The sequence below is a fragment of the Pseudophryne corroboree genome, chromosome 12, assembly GCF_028390025.1.
Source record: "Pseudophryne corroboree isolate aPseCor3 chromosome 12, aPseCor3.hap2, whole genome shotgun sequence".
NCBI lineage: Eukaryota > Metazoa > Chordata > Amphibia > Anura > Myobatrachidae > Pseudophryne > Pseudophryne corroboree.
Window position 1 is genome coordinate 159,651,201 of NC_086455.1, and position 23,547 is coordinate 159,674,747.

The 23,547-nt window shown below is 51.6% G+C and overlaps 1 protein-coding gene across 3 annotated transcripts; it reads left to right on the forward strand.

The window, feature by feature from the left end:
• The first annotated feature begins 298 nt into the window (after positions 1 to 298).
• Positions 299 to 20,922, forward strand: NEK9 (NIMA related kinase 9). Of its 3 annotated transcripts, none has more exons than XM_063948290.1 (23): positions 299 to 558; positions 3,996 to 4,173; positions 4,248 to 4,303; positions 4,466 to 4,536; positions 4,785 to 4,890; positions 4,969 to 5,100; positions 5,191 to 5,301; positions 7,269 to 7,333; positions 7,445 to 7,495; positions 7,603 to 7,795; positions 7,867 to 8,011; positions 9,184 to 9,384; positions 9,464 to 9,510; positions 9,600 to 9,755; positions 9,833 to 9,944; positions 10,028 to 10,189; positions 10,270 to 10,440; positions 10,617 to 10,676; positions 10,791 to 10,969; positions 11,658 to 11,813; positions 11,886 to 12,047; positions 12,161 to 12,211; positions 20,451 to 20,922. In XM_063948290.1, exons 1-23 carry the CDS (start codon positions 394 to 396, stop codon positions 20,580 to 20,582), a joined length of 2,862 nt encoding a protein of 953 aa, XP_063804360.1. In that variant the 5' UTR covers positions 299 to 393; the 3' UTR covers positions 20,583 to 20,922. The 3 variants fall into 3 exon arrangements, with proteins under 3 accessions (XP_063804360.1, XP_063804359.1, XP_063804358.1); XM_063948289.1 differs by having other exon boundaries at positions 9,836 to 9,944; positions 12,158 to 12,211; XM_063948288.1 differs by having other exon boundaries at positions 300 to 558; positions 12,158 to 12,211.
• Positions 20,923 to 23,547: the final 2,625 nt, after the last annotated feature.

The window sequence follows — 23,547 nt, forward strand, 5'->3', positions numbered from 1 at the left end:
TATCAGGATGTAATATTACATTATACAGGACATGGTATTACAGATATACTGTACAGGATAATAAGTGAGGTGTTGTAATAATACACTGGAACTATCTACCATGCAATATTACATTATACAGGACATGACATATTATGACTGCATAATAGTATCATGTGAGATGTTACATAACACTGGGGCTATTATCTGCTGATACAGGATGTAATGCGTACATTATTATATTGTAGGATTTGTTAGTCACACAAGAGTGAGAGGAATCTGCCCTGAACAAACATGGCGGCGGCTGCCGCCTCCGCATCACGTGTCCTGCTCTCAGCTCACGGTTCCCGAGAGCAGTGATTCCGGGTCAGGGAGAGTCCAATATGGCGGCGAACAGTGGCCGCTGATCTCGCCATGTCCGCTCTCGGCCTGTATGACCGGCACTGCGACTCCATCAACTCAGACTTCGGGGACTCGGTGCGGAGCTGCGGGGCGGAGCAGGAGGAGCTGCACTACATCCCTATCCGTGTCCTGGGACATGGCGCCTACGGGGAGGCCACTCTCTACCGCAGAACCGAGGTACCGCGGGCTGTGCTACCGGGGGTGCGGGGCTCTGCTGCGCGGGGAGGGGCACCCCCAGGAGGGCGGGCTCTGTAAGGGGTGGGACTTTTGTAAGAGAGGGTGCACTTCTGCAGAGGGTGGGTCACCCATAGGGGAGGGGGCTCTGCAGAGGGTGGGAGACTTATAGGAGAGGGATCTCAGACTTGTATAGAGATGGTTTTGCAGGGGAGTGGGAGACATTTACAGGAAAGGGCTATGATGGGGGGTGGGAGACCTATAGGAGAGGTGGGCTCTGCAGAGGGTGAGGCACTTAATGGAGAGGTGGGCTCTGCAGTGGGGTGTGAGACTTATAGTAGAGGTGGGATCTGCTGGGGAGTGTGAGACATATAGGAGAGGTGGACTCTGCAGAAGGTGGGACACTTATAGGAGAGGTGGGCTCTGCAGGGGGGTGTGAGGCTTGAGGTGGTCTCTGCAGGGGGGGAGACTTATAGAAGAGGTGGGCTCTGCAGGGGGGTGCAAGACTTATAGGAGAGGTGGGCTCTGCAGCGGGGTGTGAGACTTATAGAAGAGGTGGGCTCCGCAGCAGGGTGTGAGACTTATAGAAGAGGTGGGCTCTGCAGCGGGGTGTGAGACTTGTAGAAGAGGTGGGCTCTGCAGGGGGGGTGAGACTTATCGGAGAGGTGGACTCTGCAGAGAGTAAGACACTTATAGGAGAGGGGTTCTGCAGAGGGGGTGCGAGACTTATAGGAGAGGGGCTCTGCAGGGGGGGTGCGAGACTTATAGGAGAGGTCGGGTGTGAGACTTATAGGAGAGGGGCTTTGCAGGGGCTGGTACATTTATAGGAGAGGCGTGCTCTGCAGTGGTGTGTGAGACTTATAGGAGAAGTGGGCTCTGCAGGAGGGTGCGAGACTTATAGGAGAGGTGGGCTCTGCAGGAGGGTGCGAGACTTATAGGAGAGGTGGGCTCTGCAGGGGGGTGCGAGACTTATAGGAGAGGTGGGCTCTGCAGGGGGGTGCGAGACTTATAGGAGAGGTGGGCTCTGCACGGGGGTGTGAGACTTATAGGAGAGGTGGGGTGTGAGACTTATAGGAGAGGGGCTCTGCAGGGGCTGGTACATTTATAGGAGAGGCGAGTTCTGCAGGGGTGGGTGAGACTTATAGGAGAGGGGCTCTGCAGGGGCTGGTACATTTATAGGAGAGGCGAGTTCTGCAGGGGTGGGTGAGACTTATAGGAGAGGGGCTCTGCAGGGGCTGGTACATTTATAGGAGAGGCGAGTTCTGCAGGGGTGGGTGAGACTTATAGGAGAGGGGCTCTGCAGGGGCTGGTACATTTATAGGAGAGGCGTGCTCTGCAGGAGGTGGGACACACAGGAGCGGTAGAGAGATTCCTCTGTGCATGTGGCAGTGGGAATGTAATCTGCTGGTATGATACTCCTGTCGGTGCTGGTGTTTTACACTGTAGAGTGTAAGGTATTGGGCATCTCTTCTCCTGGTGATAGCTGTGAATGTGTTCAGGACTAAGGGGTCTATGTACTAAGCCTTGGAGAGAGATAATGTGGATGGAGATAAAGTACCAGCCAATCAGCTCTTAACTGGCCGTGCTTTTAAAATGACAGTTAGGAGTTGGTTGGTTGGTACTTTATCTCCGTACACTTGTTCTCCATCCTGGGGAGCATTGAAGGGGCATGTGGGGAGGTCTGGGAAGCATTGAAGGGGCATGTGGGGAGGTCTGAGGAGCATTGAAGGGGCATGTGGGGAGGTCTAGGAAGCATTGAAGGGGCATGTGGGGAGGTCTGGGGAGCATTGAAGGGGCATGTGGGGAGGTCTGGGAAGCATTGAAGGGGCATGTGGGGAGGTCTGGGAAGCATTGAAGGGGCATGTGGGGAGGTCTGAGGAGCATTGAAGGGGCATGTGGGGAGGTCTGGGAAGCATTGAAGGGGCATGTGGGGAGGTCTGGGAAGCATTGAAGGGGCATGTGGGGAGGTCTGGGGAGCATTGAAGGGGCATGTGGGGAGGTCTGGGAAGTATTGAAGGGGCATGTGGGGAGGTCTGGGAAGCATTGAAGTGGCATGTGGGGAGGTCTGGGAAGCATTGAAGGGGCATGTGGGGAGGTCTGGGGAGCATTGAAGGGGCATGTGGGGAGGTCTCTGGAGCATTGAAGGGGCATGTGGGAAGGTGTGGGGAGCATTGAAGGGGCATGTGGGGAGGTCTCTGGAGCATTGAAGGGGCATGTGGGGAGGTCTGGGGAGCATTGAAGGGGCATGTGGGGAGGTCTGGGGAGCATTGAAGGGGCATGTGGGGAGGTCTGGGAAGCATTGAAGGGGCATGTGGGGAGGTCTGGGAAGCATTGAAGGGGCATGTGGGGAGGTCTGAGGAGCATTGAAGGGGCATGTGGGGAGGTCTGGGAAGCATTGAAGGGGCATGTGGGGAGGTCTGGGAAGCATTGAAGGGGCATGTGGGGAGGTCTGGGGAGCATTGAAGGGGCATGTGGGGAGGTCTGGGAAGTATTGAAGGGGCATGTGGGGAGGTCTGGGAAGCATTGAAGTGGCATGTGGGGAGGTCTGGGAAGCATTGAAGGGGCATGTGGGGAGGTCTGGGGAGCATTGAAGGGGCATGTGGGGAGGTCTCTGGAGCATTGAAGGGGCATGTGGGAAGGTGTGGGGAGCATTGAAGGGGCATGTGGGGAGGTCTCTGGAGCATTGAAGGGGCATGTGGGGAGGTCTGGGGAGCATTGAAGGGGCATGTGGGGAGGTCTGGGGAGCATTGAAGGGGCATGTGGGGAGGTCTGGGAAGCATTGAATGGGCATGTGGGGAGGTCTGGGGAGCATTGAAGGGGCATGTGGGGAGGTCTGGGAAGTATTGAAGGGGCATGTGGGGAGGTCTGGGAAGTATTGAAGGGGCATGTGGGGAGGTCTGGGAAGCATTGAAGGGGCATGTGGGGAGGTCTGGGAAGCATTGAAGGGGCATGTGGGGAGGTCTGGGAAGCATTGAATGGGCATGTGGGGAGGTCTGGGAAGCATTGAAGGGGCATGTGGGGAGGTCTGGGGAGCATTGAAGGGGCATGTGGGGAGGTCTGGGAAGCATTGAAGGGGCATGTGGGGAGGTCTGGGAAGCATTGAAGGGGCATGTGGGGAGGTCTGGGAAGCATTGAAGGGGCATGTGGGGAGGTCTGGGAAGTATTGAAGGGGCATGTGGGGAGGTCTGGGAAGCATTGAAGGGGCATGTGGGGAGGTCTGGGAAGTATTGAAGGGGCATGTGGGGAGGTCTGGGAAGCATTGAAGGGGCATGTGGGGAGGTCTGGGAAGTATTGTAGGGGCATGTGGGGAGGTCTATACAAGTTTTCATATATTTCGGTTGGGGACGATGGTCTGGCTCCTAAACTTTTAAGCTGGCTCCTAGTTTTTAGATAAAATTGTCGAACCCAGGGGGTTGATTGTATCCCCTTTTCATCCTCAGGATGACTCATTGGTGGTATGGAAGGAGGTCGGATTGGCGCGGCTGTCGGAAAAGGAGCGGCGTGATGCGTTGAACGAGATTGTCATCCTGTCCCTCTTGCAGCATGATAACATCATTGCTTATTACAACCACTTCCTGGATAGCAGCACCCTGCTGATTGAACTGGAGTACTGTAACGGTGAGATACATTCTGTCCTGTCTCCTGTCCCTGGCCAAACTGGCCGTCTGACCCAAGTCATCCTGTCTCTGCAGGTGGGAATCTGTTCGACAAGATTGTGCGGCAGAAGGATCAGCTGTTTCAGGAAGAGGTGAGCGGTGGCCCTCGGGGGGGGGGGGGGGGGGGGGCAATGCCCAATCACTCCTAGACAGCTCTGGTACTATATCTCACTGTGGGAGACATACTGTGCCGTCTCCTGGGTCCGGGGTCCTGTTTCTTGTACATGTATAACAGGTCCATCTTATTTTTGCAGCTGGTGGTCTGGTATCTATTTCAGATCGTGTCCGCGGTGAGCTGCATCCATCGTGCGGGAATTTTGCACAGGTGAATATATTACATGCGGAGCTCAGGCACTGAGGAACGAACACTATAGAATCGCTACATTATCAGATAGTATCACATATTTGAGGTTGCCAGCAGCGGGGAATCATCACCAGACCCTGGTGGTCATATGGGTGGAGAACCTGGGTGGTCATATGGGTGGAGAACCTGGGTGGTCATATGGAAATCCTTTTGAGCATTGAGCTGGGGTACCCTGTGAGTAAGGTGCAATGTGTCTCTTCTCTGCACAGGGACATCAAGACATTAAACATCTTTTTAACCAAAGCCAACCTGATTAAGCTGGGAGATTACGGGCTGGCCAAGCAACTCAACTCCGAGTTCTCCATGGCAGAAACGGTAAGCTGACATACACACATGGCATGTAGGGGCACGTGTCATGTATGCGTTTCATATATCGGTAACTATTCTTTGCAGTGTGTGGGCACCCTGTATTACATGTCTCCGGAGTTATGCCAAGGGGTAAAGTACAGCTTTAAGTCGGACATCTGGGCAGTGGGATGTGTCCTGTATGAGCTGCTGACTCTGACCAGGACGTTCGATGCGACGGTGAGCAGATGCCAACTCCCTTGTCTCTCTCTGTTAAGCCTGCTGCTCCAGCAGTGCCGATAATGCTGGCTTCTGTCCGTCCACCCTTAGAACCCGCTCAATCTGTGTGTGAAGATTGTACAAGGAAACTGGGCTGTGGAGTTGGACAACAGCGTGTACTCTCAGGATCTGATCGATGTGGTGCATGCCTGCCTGCAGCAGGTGAGTGTCTACTCCCAGGAGGTGAGTGATGTACTGTGGGTGTGTCTGCATCAGGTGAGTGTCTACTCCCAGGAGGTGAGTGATGTACTGTGGGTGTGTCTGCATCAGGTGAGTGTCTACTCCCAGGAGGTGAGTGATGTACTGTGGGTGTCTGCAGCAGGTGAGTGTCTACTCCCAGGAGGTGAGTGATGTACTCTGGGTGTGTCTGCATCAGGTGAGTGTCTACTCCTAGGAGGTGAGTGATGTACTGTGGGTGTCTGCAGCAGGTGAGTGTCTACTCCAGGAGGTGAGTGAGGTACTGTGGGTTTGTCTGCAGCAGGTGAGTGTCTACTCTAGGGAGGTGATTGATGTAGTGCAAGTGTGTCTGCAGCAGGCGAGTGTGTACTCCCAGGAGGTGATTGATGTAGTGCAAGTGTGTCTGCAGCAGGCGAGTGTGTACTCCCAGGAGGTGATTGATGTAGTGCGGGTGTGACTGCAGCAGGTGAGTGTGTACTCCCAGGAGGTGATTGATGTAGTGCAGGTGTGACTGCAGCAGGTGAGTGTGTACTTCCAGGAGGTGAGTGATGTACTGTGGGTGTGTCTGAAGCAGGTGAGTGCGTACTCCCAGGAGGTGATTGATGTAGTGTGGGTGTGTCTGCAGCAGGTGAGTGTCTACTCCCAGGAGGTGATTGATGTACTGTGGGTGTGTCTGCAGCAGGTGAGTGTGTACTCCCAGGAGGTGATTGATGTAGTGGAAGTGTGTCTGCAGCAGGTGAGTGTCTACTCCCAGGAGGTGATTGATGTAGTGCGGGTGTGACTGCAGTAGGTGAGTGTGTACTCCCAGGAGGTGAGTGATGTACTGTGGGTGTGTCTGCAGCAGGTGAGTGCATACTCACAGGAGGTGATTGATGTAGTGCGGGTGTGTCTGCAGCAGGTGAGTGTCTACTCCCAGGAGGTGATTGATGTAGTGCGGGTGTGTCTGCAGCAGGTGAGTGTCTACTCCCAGGTGGTGATTGATGTAGTGCGGGTGTGTCTGCAGCAGGCGAGTGTGTACTCCCAGGAGGTGATTGATGTAGTGCGGGTGTGTCTGCAGCAGGCGAGTGTGTACTCCCAGGAGGTGATTGATGTAGTGCGGGTGTGTCTGCAGCAGGCGAGTGTGTACTCCCAGGAGGTGATTGATGTAGTGCGGGTGTGTCTGCAGCAGGCGAGTGTGTACTCCCAGGAGGTGATTGATGTAGTGCGGGTGTGTCTGCAGCAGGTGAGTGTGTACTCCCAGGAGGTGATTGATGTAGTGCGGGTGTGTCTGCAGCAGGCGAGTGTGTACTCCCAGGAGGTGATTGATGTAGTGCTGGTGTGTCTGCAGCAGGCGAGTGTGTACTCCCAGGAGGTGATTGATGTAGTGCTGGTGTGTCTGCAGCAGGCGAGTGTGTACTCCCAGGAGGTGATTGATGTAGTGCGGGTGTGTCTGCAGCAGGCGAGTGTGTACTCCCAGGAGGTGATTGATGTAGTGCGGGTGTGTCTGCAGCAGGCGAGTGTGTACTCCCAGGAGGTGATTGATGTAGTGCGGGTGTGACTGCAGCAGGCGAGTGTGTACTCCCAGGAGGTGATTGATGTAGTGCTGGTGTGTCTGCAGCAGGCGAGTGTGTACTCCCAGGAGGTGATTGATGTAGTGCGGGTGTGTCTGCAGCAGGCGAGTGTGTACTCCCAGGAGGTGATTGATGTAGTGCGGGTGTGACTGCAGCAGGCGAGTGTGTACTCCCAGGAGGTGATTGATGTAGTGCGGGTGTGACTGCAGCAGGCGAGTGTGTACTCCCAGGAGGTGATTGATTTAGTGCGGGTGTGTCTACAGCAGGCAAGTGTGTACTCCCAGGAGGTGATTGATGTAGTACGGGTGTGTCTGCAGCAGGCGAGTGTGTACTCCCAGGAGGTGATTTCTAGGACTTCTAGCAAATTGCAGACTCTCTACTGACTTTTACCCTCTGGTTTAGGACCCCGAGAGGAGACCTACTGCTGATGAGATCCTGGAGAGACCTGTGCTGTGCCGGCGGAGGAGGTAATATAGTATGTTGGTGAATGTGGATCCTCTCATTGCACCATGCTAGTGATTAGTCATTCGTTATATAATAATAATAGTAATAATAGTCTATTAATCTTATTTTATCAGAGACATGGAAGATCAGGTAGTGCTGCTGAACAGATCCAACAAGAGACCCAGGTGAGAAAGGTGTGGATTGTATGCGTTACATCCGCTGTACATGGCATACACTTGGAGTAATCACGTCTCCTCGCTCTCCCATGGTGTCGTCCCCCCCCCTTCCTCAGGCCGGGAACTGTTACAGAGGCCCCTGTTGCAGTGGTCACATCTCGGAGCAGTGAAGTCTATGTATGGGGTGGTGGGAAGTCCACTCCACAGAAGTTGGATGTGTTCAAGGGTGGTTGCCGTGCGCGGCAGGTTTGTGCTGGAGACGCTCATTTTTCGGTGGTCACGGTGGAGAAGGAGCTGTACACTTGGGTGGTGAGTATCAGGAGGTGGGGTAGGCAGCGCTACAAGATGTGGCAGTATCTCATGAGAAATATTATATCTAGAACATGCAGGGCGGCTCAAAGCTGCTCGGACAATTGGGGCATGGAGACCGCGCCTCGTACCGACAACCAAAACATGTGGAGAAGCTACAAGGAAAATCTGTGCAACAAGTCAGCTGTGGCGGAGATTTCACCATGTGTATTACAGGTGAGGCTGGGTTTGGGGTAAGATAGAGGAGTGTGGGGGCAGGATTGGGGAATTTGGGGGTAGTCTGGGGCTGGATGGGCAGGAACAGGGCGGTAGGAGTAGTGAGGGAGATATCTGAGTTTGGATGGCAGATGGGTGTTGCTTGGAGGTAAAGAGGCTAGTGGTGGGGGCAGAGGGGAATTTGGGGAAGGGGAGCTGCTGGTTGTTGAATGGGATATTTCTGGGATGGGGGAATGACTGTATGGGGTAAGGGAGAGAGGATTTTGAGTGTGGAGGGTAGCTGAGTTTGATGGAAAGAGAGATGTGTGGAGCATCTGGGGAGGTTCGCTAAACAGAGGTGTGGGCTAACTTGTGGTGAGAGAGATGGGGCGGGGGAAGCGATGGGTGGGTGGGGGGTGTGGTGGGGTTAGTGTGGGTCTGGTTGGTGGGGTGGGAAGAGAGGTTTTGTTGGGAGGGGGTGCTGGGTTGGGCAGGGGTGTGAGAGGTAGAGGTGTGCCACTAGAGCAGGAGAGAGATACAGGGTGGGTTGGGGAAAAGATGAGGCAGGGGAGAGATATGTTGGCAACTGGATGGGATTGTGCGGTGGGGTTAGTGTGGGTCTGGCTGGTGGGGGTGGGAAGAGAGCTTTTGTAGGGTGGCTGGGTTGGGTAGGAGTATGAGAGGTAGAGGTGTGCCACTATAACAGGGGAACAGGGGAGACATACAGGTGGGGTTGGGGAAGAGAGAGCAGGGGGAGCAATGTGCTGGTGGCTGGATGGGAGGGTGGAACTGGAGGGGAGTGTGTGGTGGGGGTGGGAAGAGAGGTTTTGTTGGAGGGGGGGGCAGGTTGGGCAGGGGTGTGAGAGGTAGCGGTGTGCCACTAGAGCAGGAGAGGGATACAGGTGGGGATGAGGGAGAGATGGGGCGGGGGAACGATATGTAGGCGGCTGGATGGGATTGCGTGGTGGGGTTAGTGTGGGTTTCGCTGGTGGGGGTGGAAAGAGAGCTTTAGTTGGGTGGCTGGGTTGGGCAGTGGTGTGAGAGGTAGAGGTGTGCCACTAGATCAGGAGGAAGTTACAGGTGGGGTTGGGAGAGAGGGCTGGTACTTGCACTAGACAGAAGGAAATGGCTGATACTGTAGTACGCTGTTAGTAAATGAGGCGCACGATCAGAATTCTCTTTCTGCTTTGCAGATGAGGGGCAGCTGTACTCTTTTGGCTCTGACTATTACGGGTGCCTCGGTGTGGGCCAGAGCTTAGGGTCGGAGGTTCTGGAGCCAATATTGGTGGACTTCTTCCTGCATGAGCCAGTGGAACAGGTCTCATGTGGCGATAGCCATGTGATGGTGCTGACAAGGAGCAAATCTGTGTACTCGTGGGGATGTGGCGAGTATGGTGAGTGCCCAAGTAGGAAACTGGCGCAGGACACTGGTGCTGTGACCAGCAGCAAGTGACTCGTGTCTAATCTCTGCAGGACGCCTGGGCCTGGACTCCGAAGATGATGTCTCTATGCCTCAAAAGGTGACTCTCCTTCAGAGTCTGTCTGTTTCGTCTTTAGCACCTCAGCTCTGTTCTGGGTCACACTCTTTCTCACTCTCTCTTTCGCACAGGTGGAAGTTCAGCGTGGTCTCTGCATCGTGAGCGTTAGTTGTGGCTCGGATGGCAGCTTTCTTCTGACGCAGTCCGGTAAAGTTCTCGCCTGTGGTTTGAATGAGCACAACAAGTTGGGTCTAAATCAGTGTACAGCTGGGATCATTAACCACGAGGTGAGTTCTTGGCCACTCTATGACCGCGATGCGAGGAGCAAGACACCCGATGTGAAGGATTACTGCTTTCTATTTAGCAGGCCTTCCATGAAGTGCCATACACCACGTCACTGACTCTCGCCAAGCAGCTGTCCTTCTATAAGGTCCGCAGCATCTCCCCGGGAAAGACCCATACTGCGGCCATTGATGGTGAGGAGTTGATAAGAGTCATCCCCCTCACTTTCTCTTCTATAGAGGTCACCTGGGCCCTCATTTCTGCTGTCTTTCTTTAGAGCGTGGCCGGCTTTTGACATTTGGTTCCAACAAGTGTGGACAGTTAGGAGTAGGAGACTACCGGAAGCATTTGGGCATCAATCTTTTGGGAGGACCTCTTGGGGGGAAGCAGGTCATCAGAGTGTCATGTGGCGACGAGTTCACTATTGCAGCCACAGATGGTGAGTAAACGGATGGGCAGGGGGCACCGTAAAGTTTGTTAGATTCCAGTTACTGATCTGGTCTGTCTGCTTTTTTTTAGATAATCACATCTTTGCCTGGGGTAATGGTGGAAATGGGCGCCTGGCCATGACCCCAAATGAGCGGCCTCAAGGTTCTGACATCTGTACCTCGTGGCCTCGTCCGATTTTTGGGTCATTACATCATGTGCCTGATCTGTCTTGCCGTGGCTGGCATACCATCCTTATTGTGGGTGAGTGTTTCCCCGATGTAGTTTGTGGATGAGTTGGACGCTCTGCTGTAGTGACCCCCCTAACTCGGCCCTCAGTGACCCCTAACTGTAAGAGGTCCTTGAGAACGGAGTTTGGTCACCACTGCTTAGGTTGCAGATATCTCCCACACAAACCCCAATCCGCTCTCTCTTCACAGAGAAAGTTCTGAACTCCAAAACGATCCGTTCAAACAGCAGCGGTCTCTCCATTGGAACACGTGAGTGATTAGGGAGGGACTGGCATGACGTGAGAGTTACCACTACTGTGATCAGAGCTGCAGGGAGTGACCAACACACTCTGGGTGCTAATTAAATCTTTTCTTACCCCGCAGTTGCCCAGAGCTGCTCATCGGGAAGCTCTGCCGGAGGTGAGGGTGATAGCGCACGCGAGTCACTGTCTTGCGAGCCCAGTGAGGGGTTCCGCGGAACCATGGAGGCAGAACCAGAGACCAGCCCGTTTAATGCCACTGAAAACATGGAGAGCAGCTCCTGTCCCAGCTGGCTCCGGCAGGTAACTTTGTTACATTGTATCTACAGGAATAAGAGCGTTTATTACTGAAACTATCAGTATTGGTTAGGGATTGTTTTACACCTGTAGATCTATTGTGTTAGTTAATTAGCACATCTGTGCTCCAAATAGATGATCTGGAAAACATGCACGGTAAGGGTTCCAAGAGAGACTGGGTTTGAGAAACACTGGTCTGTGGGCCTAATTCAGTAAGGATTGCAAATTCTGCTAATTAGCAGAATTTGCTATTCTTTGTATCGCATGCTGGGGGCCGCCCATCGCTGCGCTAGGCCGCCGCCTCTCCCCGTTCAACAAGCAGAAATTGCGAACGCATCACAATTTCTGCTTGTTAGCAGAAACTGAGGATAGCTTCTGCCGGCGCAGATTGTCCAGCCTCATTTGGGGCTCAGTACTGTATAGTAGTTGTTCTCTTTCACATATGATGGACACTTCAGCTTCTACTTGTCAGTGCCACCTTCACCATAAGCTGACCACTCTGCCCTTCCTGAGCCTTGTATGTTACCTGAAACCTACACCCTCCCTGTGCTGGAAAGACCGGGGTAACCTGTGCTGGAAAGACAGTGATTCCCGTCAGCTTACCTTTTATACCACAACACCACATCTCTGCAGGCCCATAGAAGCACCTGTGGTTAGAGGCTCAAGGCTCTGCTTTCTGTTTCCCCCCCCCCAGGAGCTTGAAGAAGCAGAATTCATCCCGATGCCGGAGACCCCGTCACCTGTAAGTATGGAGTCCCGGGATGTGTCCACCTCGCTACAAGATCTGAGAGAGACCCCGGCGCAGGTGCTGGAGGAGATGTCCGAGCCTCCTGGGAAGAAGGCCTTGCAAGTAAGAGGTTATATGAAGGAGGGCGGGGGTGGGGGTGGGTTACCTGGCAATGCTCACTCTCTCCTGTTTTAGGACCCCCATATCTGTGTGTGCAGCGCTCTGCAGGAAGAGGTGAGGAGACTGCAGGGGATAGTACTGTCCTGTGTCAGCGAGCAGGAGAACCTGCGCCGGGAAAACGCTAGCCTTACTGTACAAGTGCAGGAGCTTGGGGACAAACTGCAGACAGTCGTACAGGTATGGGCACAGGGCGAGGTCATGGGGGTGGGGCAGGGTGAGTGCTGCTGACGCACATGTATCCCAACGACACTCCATCATACTGATACCAGCCGCATTTCTCCTCCCAGCAGGGTCAGGCGCTCACCAAACAAGGAGAAGCCATTCAGGTGCTGCAGAGACAGGTACAACCTCTCCATCCTTGTTACCTGCCATATGAGTGTCCCTTCTTACAGCAGGCCAGGTTTTCAGGAGCACCGTTTTGATAATAGTCCTAAATCAGCCAGTTATCTGTATATAGGTAATATGCTGTATTATACATTCCTGCAGGGGCAGATTATTTGTAGGTGGGAGAGTATGGCAGTGTTAGAGCAGCTGCAATGTATTTCCTTTTTAATTTCACTTTAAAACACGGCAGATGCACTAAGCGGTGGAGGGAGGTTAAGTACCAACCAATCAGCTCCTAACTGTCATTGTTCAAACACAGCCTGTAACATGGCAGTTAGGAGCTGGTTGGTTGGTACTTTATCTCTCTCCCCACTTTATCACTCGCCAAACATTAGTACATCTTCCCCACAGTGCTGCAGAGGTGACGAGCTGTTTCCGGCCTGTACAGCGCTATGAAATAAACATTCCTTTCTTCATTAAGAGGTTGTTTTTGGAACTGGAAGAGTATGGGATCACCTGGGATACACACTGTAGTGGCCAGGGGCCGGAGTAAGCACATCTGCTCAAACCAGAGGGTGGAGTAAGCACATCTGCTCGCACTAGTGGCCAGGGGCCGGAGTAAGCACATCTGCTCGCAGTAGTGGCCAGGGGCCGGAGTAAGCACATCTGCTCGCACTAGTGGCCAGGGGCCGGAGTAAGCACATCTGCTCGCACTAGTGGCCAGGGGCCGGAGTAAGCACATCTGCTCACACTGGTGACCAGGGGCCGGAGTAAGCGCATCTGCTCGCACTGGTGGCCAGGGGCCAGAGTAAGCGCATCTTCTCGCACTGGTGGCCAGGGGCCGGAGTAAGCGCATCTGCTCGCACTGGTGGCCAGGGGCCGGAGTAAGCGCATCTGCTGGCACTAGTGGCCAGGGGCCGGAGTAAGCGCATCTGCTGGCACTAGTGGCCAGGGGCCGGAGTAAGCGCATCTGCTCGCACTAGTGGCATGCAGTGTGTGGGTCCTTGCTGAATTCTTAATGGAATCTTAAGCATATCACATTCTTACTTTATAACCATATTGCTTACACATAAATCATTGTTAGGATTAAGGGGTGCATTCAGCTAGTCGCCAGGCCCATTGCTCATTTATCCGCATTTCTCTAACGTCCTAGTGGATGCTGGGACTCCGTCAGGACCATGGGGAATAGCGGGCTCCGCAGGAGACAGGGCACATCTAAAAAAGCTTTTAGGTCACATGGTGCGTACTGGCTCCTCCCCCTATGACCCTCCTCCAAGCCTCAGTTAGGTTTTTGTGCCCGTCCGAGAGGGTGCAATCTAGGTGGCTCTCCTAAAGAGCTGTTTAGAAAAGTTTTTTTTTAGGTTTCAATCTCAGTGATTCCTGCTGGCAACAGGATCACTGCATCGAGGGACTTAGGGGAGAGATTTCCAACTCACCTGCGTGCAGGATGGATTGGAGTCTTAGGCTACTGGACACTTAGCTCCAGAGGGAGTCGGAACACAGGTCAGCCTGGGGTTCGTCCCGGAGCCGCGCCGCCGATCCCCCTTACAGACGCTGAAGAGACGGCAGAACGGAGGTCCGGAAAGCAGGCGGCAGAAGACTCCTCAGTCTTCTTGAAGGTAGCGCACAGCACGGCAGCTGTGCGCCATTGTTGTCACACGGCTCACTGACTCAGTCACGGAGGGTGCAGGGCGCTGCTGGAGGCGCCCTGGGCAGCAATATAATTACCTTTAGTGGCAAAATAAATACATCACATATAGCCATTAAGGCTATATGTATGTATTTTAACCCAGGCCAGTTTCTTAAAAACCGGGGAAAAGCCCGCCGAAAAAGGGGCGGAGCTTATTCTCCTCAGCACTCAGCGCCATTTTCCTGCTCAGCTCCGCTGGTGAGGAAGGCTCCCAGGTCTCTCCCCTGCACTGCACTACAGAAACAGGGTAACAAAGAGAAGGGGGGCATAAATTGGCGATATTTATATATTAAGAGCGCATATATAGTAAACAACACCTTCTAGGGTTGTTTATATACATTTATAGCGCTTTTGGTGTGTGCTGGCAAACTCTCCCTCTGTCTCCCCAAAGGGCTAGGGGGTCCTGTCTTCGATTAGAGCATTCCCTGTGTGGCTGCTGTGTGTCGGTACGTGTGTGTCGACATGTATGAGGACGATGTTGGTGTGGAGGCAGAGCAATTGCCGATGATGGTAATGTCACCCCCTAGGGAGTCGACACCGGAATGGATGGCTTTAGTTATGGAATTACGTGATAATGTCAGCACATTACAAAAGTCAGTTGACGAAATAAGACGCCCGGCTAACCAGTTAGTACCGGTTCAGGCGTCTCAGACACCGTCAGGGGCTGTAAAACGTCCTTTACCTCAGTCAGTCGACACGGGTACCGACACAGATGAATCTAGTGTCGACGGTGAAGAAACAAACGTATTTTCCAATAGGGCCACACGTTATATGATCACGGCAATGAAGGAGGCTTTGCAGATCTCTGATACTGCTGGTACCTCAAAAAGGGGTATTATGTGGGGGGTGAAAAAACTACCTGTATTTTTTCCAGAATCAGAGGAATTGAATGACGTGTGTGATGAAGCGTGGGTTAACCCCGATAGAAAACTGCTAATTTCCAAGAAGTTATTGGCATTATACCCTTTCCCACCAGAGGTTAGGGCGCGCTGGGAAACACCCCCTAGGGTGGATAAGGCGCTCACACGTTTATCAAAGCAAGTGGCGTTGCCGTCTCCTGATACGGCCGCCCTCAAGGATCCAGCAGATAGGAGGCTGGAAACTACACTGAAGAGTATATACACACATACTGGTGTTATACTGCGACCGGCAATAGCCTCAGCCTGGATGTGCATCAGCATGACGCTGGGGCTTTACAAGCGGACTCAGGAACGGTGGGGGGTCGACTCAAGATTTTCAGCAATCAATGGGTTCACTCACAAGTGGACCCGTGGGTCCTGCAGATAGTATCTCAGGGTTACATGCTGGAGTTCGAAAGGTCTCCCCCTCGCCGGTTCCTAAAGTCTGCTTTACCAACGTCTCCCTCAGAAAGGACGTCGGTTTTGGAAGCCATTCACAAGCTGTATTCTCAGCAGGTGATAGTCAAGGTACCCCTCCTACAACAGGGAAAGGGGTATTATTCCACACTATTTGTGGTACCGAAACCGGACGGTTCGGTAAGGCCTATTCTAAATCTGAAATCCTTGAACCTGTACATAAAGAAATTCAAGTTCAAGATGGAGTCACTCAGAGCAGTGATAGCGAATCTGGAAGAAGGAGACTTCATGGTGTCCTTGGACATAAAAGATGCTTATCTACATGTCCCGATTTACCCCTCACACCAAGGGTATCTCAGGTTCGTGATACAAGACTGTCATTATCAGTTTCAAACGCTGCCGTTTGGGTTGTCCACGGCCCCTCGGGTCTTTACCAAGGTAATGACCGAAATGATGGTTCTTCTACGAAGAAAAGGCGTATTAATTATCCCTTACTTGGACGATCTCCTGATAAGGGCAAAGTCCAGAGAACAGCTGGAAGTCGGTGTAGCGCTAACACAAGTAGTGCTTCAGCAACACGGGTGGATTCTAAATCTTCCAAAATCTCAATTGACCCCGACAACACATCTGCTGTTCCTGGGCATGATTCTGGACACGGTTCAGAAAAAGGTATTTCTCCCGGAAGAGAAAGCAAGGGAGTTATCCGAACTTGTCAAGAACCTCCTAAAACCAGGAACTGTGTCAGTACATCAATGCACAAGAGTCCTGGGAAAGATGGTGGCTTCGTACGAAGCGATTCCATTCGGCAGATTCCATGCACGAACATTTCAGTGGGATCTGCTGGACAAATGGTCCGGATCGCATCTGCACATGCATCAGCGGATAACACTGTCACCGAGAACAAGGTTGTCTCTCCTGTGGTGGTTGCAGACTGCCCATCTGTTAGTGGGCCGCAGATTCGGCATACAGGACTGGGTCCTGGTGACTACGGATGCCAGCCTACGAGGTTGGGGAGCAGTCACAAAGGGAAGAAACTTCCAGGGCGTGTGGTCAAACCTGGAGACGTCTCTTCACATAAATATACTGGAGCTAAGAGCGATCTACAATGCTCTAAGCCTGGCAAAATCGCTGCTTCAGGGTCAGCCGGTGTTGATCCAGTCCGACAACATCACGGCAGTCGCCCACGTAAACCGACAAGGCGGCACGAGAAGCAGGAGTGCAATGGCAGAAGCTGCAAGGATTCTGCGCTGGGCGGAGAATCATGTCGTAGCACTGTCAGCAGTGTTCATCCCGGGAGTGGACAACTGGGAAGCAGATTTCCTCAGCAGACACGACCTTCACCCGGGAGAGTGGGGACTTCATCCAGAAGTTTTCCACATGATTGTGAACCGTTGGGAAAAACCAAAGGTGGACATGATGGCGTCTCGCCTCAACAAAAAATTGGACAGGTATTGCGCCAGGTCAAGAGACCCTCAGGCAATAGCTGTGGACGCTCTGGTAACACCGTGGGTGTACCAGTCAGTGTATGTGTTCCCTCCTCTGCCTCTCATACCAAAGGTACTGAGAATTATACGGAAAAGAGGAGTAAGAACAATACTGGTAGCTCCGGACTGGCCAAGAAGAACTTGGTATCCGGAACTTCAAGAGATGCTCACGGAGGATCCGTGGCCTCTACCTCTAAGAAGGGATCTGCTTCAGCAGGGACCTTGTATGTTCCAAGACTTACCGCGGCTGCGTTTGACGGCATGGCGGTTGAACGCCGGATTCTAAAAGAGAAGGGCATTCCTGAGGAAGTTATTCCTACTTTAATTAAAGCCAGGAAAGAAGTGACCGCACAACATTATCACCGCATTTGGAGAAAATATGTTGCGTGGTGTGAGGCCAAGAAGGCTCCAACGGAAGAATTTCAATTGGGTCGATTCTTACATTTCCTGCAAGCAGGATTGTCTATGGGCCTCAAATTGGGGTCCATTAAAGTTCAAATTTCGGCCTTATCAATTTTCTTCCAGAAGGAATTGGCGTCAGTGCCTGAAGTACAAACTTTTGTCAAAGGTGTACTACATATACAACCCCCAATAGTGCCTCCAGTGGCACCGTGGGATTTGAACGTGGTTCTAAATTTTCTCAAATCTCATTGGTTTGAGCCTTTAAAATCGGTAGATTTAAAATACCTTACATGGAAGGTAACCATGCTGTTGGCCCTGGCTTCAGCCAGGAGAGTTTCGGAGTTGGCAGCTTTGTCATACAAAAGCCCATATCTGATATTCCATTCGGACAGGGCAGAATTGAGGACACGTCCTCAATTTCTCCCTAAGGTGGTTTCGGCATTTCACTTGAACCAGCCTATTGTGGTGCCTGCGGCTACTAGCGACTTGGAGGACTCCAAGTTACTGGACGTTGTCAGAGCATTAAAAATATATATTTCAAGGACAGCTGGAGTCAGAAAATCTGACTCGTTGTTTACATTGTATGCACCCAACAAGTTGGGTGCTCCTGCGTCTAAACAGACGATTGCACGTTGGATATGTAGTACAATCCAACTTGCACATTCTGTGGCAGGCCTGCCACAGCCTAAATCTGTAAAGGCCCATTCCACAAGGAAAGTGGGCTCATCCTGGGCGGCTGCCCGAGGAGTCTCGGCATTACAACTTTGCCGAGCAGCTACGTGGTCAGGGGAGAACACGTTTGTAAAATTTTACAAATTTGATACTCTGGCTAAAGAGGACCTGGAGTTCTCTCATTCGGTGCTGCAGAGTCATCCGCACTCTCCCGCCCGTTTGGGAGCTTTGGTATAATCCCCATGGTCCTGACGGAGTCCCAGCATCCACTAGGACGTTAGAGAAAATAAGAATTTACTTACCGATAATTCTATTTCTCATAGTCCGTAGTGGATGCTGGGCGCCCATCCCAAGTGCGGATTGTCTGCAATGCTTGTACATAGTTATTGTTACAAAAATCGGGTTATTACTGTTGTTGTGAGCCATCTGTTCAGAGGCTACTTCGTTTGTGTTATCATACTGTTAACTGGGTTCAGATCACAAGTTGTACGGTGTGATTGGTGTGGCTGGTATGAGTCTTACCCGGGATTCAAGATCCTTCCTTATTGTGTACGCTCGTCCGGGCACAGTACCTAACTGAGGCTTGGAGGAGGGTCATAGGGGGAGGAGCCAGTACGCACCATGTGACCTAAAAGCTTTTTTAGATGTGCCCTGTCTCCTGCGGAGCCCGCTATTCCCCATGGTCCTGACGGAGTCCCAGCATCCACTACGGACTATGAGAAATAGAATTATCGGTAAGTAAATTCTTATTATTACGCTGACCAGATTCTGCTCACAACCTCCCCGGGCTGCAAACAGAGGGGCAGATGTGTTAACCTGGAGAAGGCATAAGGACGTGATAAATACAAGCTGATAAATGCACCAGCCAATCAGCTCCTAACTGTTAATTTACACATTGGAGCTGATTGGCTGGTGCAATTATCAGCTTGCATTTATCACTGCTTTATGCCTTCTCCAGGTTAATACATCTGCCCCATTATCTGCCTTCTGTAGTTAATGCGTGGAGTTGCTGTGAACCCTTACCTCTTCCGCAGCCTAACTTTCCTCCTGCACCCTAACCCTCTCCCTAGTGACTAACTCTTACCTCTGCTCCCGCAGCCTACCCTTAACTCTTCTGCAACCTAACCTCTCCTCCGCACCCTCTCCCTAGTGCCTTACCCATACCTCTCCTCCTGCACCCAAACCCTCTCCCTAGTACCTAAACCTAACCCTCCCCTCCTGCACCCTAACCCTCTCCCTAGTGCATAACTCTTTCCTTAGTGTCTCTTACCTCTGCTCCCGCAGCCTACCCTTAACTCTTCTGCACCCTAACCTCCCCTCCTGCACCCAAACCCTCTCCCTTGTGCCTAAACCTAACCTCCCCTCCTGCACCCAAACCCTCTCCCTAGTGCCTAAACCTAACCTCCCCTCCGTCACCCAAACCCTCTCCCTAGTGCCTAAACCTAACCTCCCCTCCTACACCCAAACCCTCTCCCTAGTGCCTAAACCTAACCTCCCCTCTGTCACCCAAACCCTCTCCCTAGTGCCTAAACCTAACCTCTACCACTACACCCTAACCCTCTCCCTAGTGACTAAACCTAACCTCCCCTCCTGCACCCAAACCCTCTCCTTAGTGCCTAAACCTAACCTCTCCTCCTACACCCTAACCCTCTCCACAGTGACTAAACCGAACCTCTCCTCCTGCACCCTAACCCTCTCCCTAGTGACTAAACCTAACCTCTCCTCCGGCAACCTAACCCTCCCCTCGTACACCCTAACCCTCTCCCTAGTGACTAAACCTAACCTCTCCTCCTGCACCCTAACCCTCTCCCTAGTGACTAAACCTAACTCTCCTCCTGCACCCTAACCCTCTCCCTAGTGACTAAACCTAACCTCTCCTCCTGCAACCTAACCCTCCCCTCGTACACCCTAACCCTCTCCCTAGTGCCTAACTCTTCTCCTACAGCCTACACGTTTTGCACCCTAACCTCTCCTCCTGCACCCTAACCCTCCCCTCGTACACCCTATCCCTCTCCCTAGTGCCTAACCCTAACCTTTCCTTCTGCTGCCTAACCCTTCCCTCCTGCATCCTAACCTGTCCTCCCGCAGCCCAACCTTCTCCTCCCGTCCCACAGCCTAACGCTGGGCACACAGTAGCCTATTATCCGATATATTGGCTGATCGTCTCAATCATTGGATAGTGTGTATGCAGGAGCGTTTGAAGGATTGGAGAGATGATAGTGAAAGTACACGCTGATCAGGAAAATGCTCAGTCTGCTAGATGCCCACCAATCCTATAAATGCTTTATCGGAGCTGCACCACCCGTCAGGCAGTGTGCACCCAGCTTACCCCTAACCTTTTGGTCTCTACAGAATTGTGAACATGTAGACATTCTGCAGATGCCGACATGTTCAGTGTCAACATTTCAACAATATCAACATCTTACCTGCCTAAACTGACTGCATGCCAGCTGCTGTGACCCTTCGTTCATGAATTCCGCCCCTTAGCAGGCGTTCTCTGTACGTAATTTCTGTATTCAGTCTGTAACGTGATCTTCCTCTCCCACCCGGTACTGTCATTAGTTCCATAAAATACAAACTGGATCATTTCATCTGTGATCCGCCGTAGAATTGTGTGACACACAGCAGCCCTGTCTATGCTGGACTTAATCCTATGAGAGCACTGGGAATTGTTTGCTTTCTTCCCCTGCAGGTGGCGCTGTGTATGAAAGGAGTATCCACAGCTGTGAGCGGCGTTGAGACAGCCAGGGAAGATTCTGATGCAGAGTCCTGGTGTTTCTTGGGGTCGGACCCCTGTCGCTCTGCCTCGGGTACCCCAATGTGATATATGGACAGCGTGCAGTCCCTGCACTGGATGGAGAGACTTGTCAGTGCCTTATATGAGCACAAAGCTGAACTCTGCACCCACAATGTGCCAGGAAGGCAGTGGAACCTCGTCGGGGTATATTTTATTACTGGACTGGACTGGTTTTGCCAAAGATGTACAGGCTCTATGATAATGATGATGATTTGGTCACTGCCGGTGCAGTGGGCAAGAGTGTTCCTTTAGCACGAGCCACACTGTAGCAGGCTGCAAGCACTTGCAGTGTGTATTCAGTATTCAGTGATGCTTCCAGGCCGTTTCTCACAGTAAAATGTGAAATAAAACACTGTGTGAACCTGTATATGAGGATGACGTGGCCTTTATACACACGTAGACTGTAGGGGGCGCCATGTGAGGCTGATCAGGCCTTTATACACATGTAGAACATATGGGGCGGTATGTTAGGCTAGTGTGTCCTTTATACACAATAGGCCTCGTGTTCTGCGTATGTCATACTCTACTTGGTATCCTGCATGGAATGTTGAGTCAATCTTTAAGCCCGTGATGAAGGTAGGATTCCGTGTGTTAGGCTGATCTGACCTTTATACACGAAGAACACACATTCCTGTATGTGAAGCTTGTCTGAATTTATACACAGAAGACTTCACGTTCTGCATGTGCCACAGTGTATATGTATTATTACAGATGAGTAGTGGGTAGATCAGTAAATGTCTGATGAGGAACGGTCTCCTACACACAGGGGAGGCTGGGCCGGTTTGCAGCCTATTCATTTGCTAATATGTCAAATATTGATGAGGTTCTGGTGACCGGTGTTCTAAGGATGTTTTGCCTAGCTGTCTCATACAAAGATATTCTGTTCTTTGCTGTATAAAAAATTCCAGATTCTTTTTTTACTTACATTAAATACATATCTCTTCTCCTGGGGATACTGGAAACCTTGGGGTATACTAGTGGAGAGAGGAACCTTTAACCACACTAAAGGCCCCCATACATTACAGATATATTGGGGCAGTGTCTTGATGACCTGGGTTACACCTAAAAGAGATTGATTGGCCGGGGTCAGTGCTTGGAGATGAGATTAGTTCCAAGTGGCCACTGAATGGCAGAATACCCGAGTCCGGTGTGAATGGGGGAGTACTTGCGAATAATCTTGGTCATCACCAATGTATGAAAGGGGTAACCCCAGCTTCAACCTGTGCTCTGTGTCCCGGGTCTGAGCCAGGTTAAAGCTGGGATTTTATGTCTGAAAGTAGTATTAGTAGCACTTTCCACCCAAAACTAGCATCCCTAGATGGAAAAGAATCACACTTGTAAAGTTTTGTGAAAGTGTTCACAGGTGGCCACTCTGCACCATTGTTCAACCAAGACACCACTGATCTGTTGGAATGTGACTTCAATGTATCCGGAACCTGCCAACCTGCTTTCAAAAAAACCTCCGTTATCCACCATGCAATGGTCTGTTTAGAGGCTGGCCAGCCTCTGTTAAAAGACTGATACAAAATAAAGAGGTTCTCCGTCTGTCAAACCTAATTTGTCAGAAAATAGGTATTTTATCCCGTGCAGGATAAAGCGTAATCATCAAAGATCTAAATGATAAGCAGCATATCACAAATAACATTAGGCTTGATTTCTGGAGGTAGTATAAGTAATTATCCTACCTGCTTCTGGGATCAGAACGGAATCCCGACGGTCGAAATACCGTCACCGGAATCCCGACTGACACAATCCCGACAGGAGGGCGAGCGCAATGCAGCCCCTTGCGGGCATGCTGCGCTCACCACGCAGCGGGCACGGTGCCTCGCTACGCTCGGCACACATTTATTCTCCCTCTATGGGTGTCATGGACACCCACAGAGGGAGAATATGTCAGGATTGTGCCGGTCGGTATTCTGACTGCCGGGATTCCGTCCGGTGGGATCTTGACCGCATCCCCTGCTTCCACAGACAGAAATCCTCAAAACATCACCTACTGGAAAAACTTGAGGGTTGAGAACCCTCATATTAATTATAATATATGAAAATTGGCTTCTAAGATTGTGGTTCAACAACAAAGCCAGTAAAGCTGTGTGGTATAAAAGGATCCTGGCTCAAGAGGTTTTTCTCCACGGAGGAGCTACTAGTATGGGCAACAGTTCTGAACTCCAAGATCTCCAGGGTTACCATGTTTAACACCATTGATAACCTGCTTTACCGGAGGAAATAGAGGATAACCGATATGGCATCAGCCTGGTTCTCTGATACTGGCACAATAAACTGTAACCCTTTATGAAGCTAGTAGAGCTTACTCTATATTCACCATCACATTTACACTACGGTTATTTTTCGTCAGAAGCCAATTGATCTATCAGAATTTGTTTGTCTTGTGGGAGCAAACTGACTTGCCTGGAGAAACCCACACAAGCAATGCAGAGAACATGCACACTCCACGCAAACAGGGCCTTGATGAGAATCGAATCAAAGACCTCATGAACCACTACGCCTGCAGTGGTTCAACCTGGATGCCATCAAGTCTATATCTGGTTGCTTCCATATGTCTACAAGTCCCTGAAAGATCTCGGTGTCTGGGGACCACTCCCCAAACGTGACGGCTGAAACAATCCACCACACAACTGTCTGCTCCTGGCATAAATGTTGCAATGAGAGCCTCAACATTTATTTTGGCCTGTCTCATGGCTCAAGCACTCCATGTTCCTCCTTGATGGTTCAGGTAAGTCACCGCCATAGCACTGTCTAACTGAACCTACACTGCTCCCACCCCTCCCCAGCCAACATCAGGGTTTTTAACACTGCCAAGAGTTCCAACACATTTATTGGTAGCAACAACTATTTTTTAGTCCAGCAGCCCTGAAACCTGGACTTACCGATCTTATCATCCATCCTCTGAGGCTGACACCCGTAATTAATTGTACCCAATTCCAAGCAGAAAACAGATGGCCTCTGACATGACTGCTTAGCCACCACTACT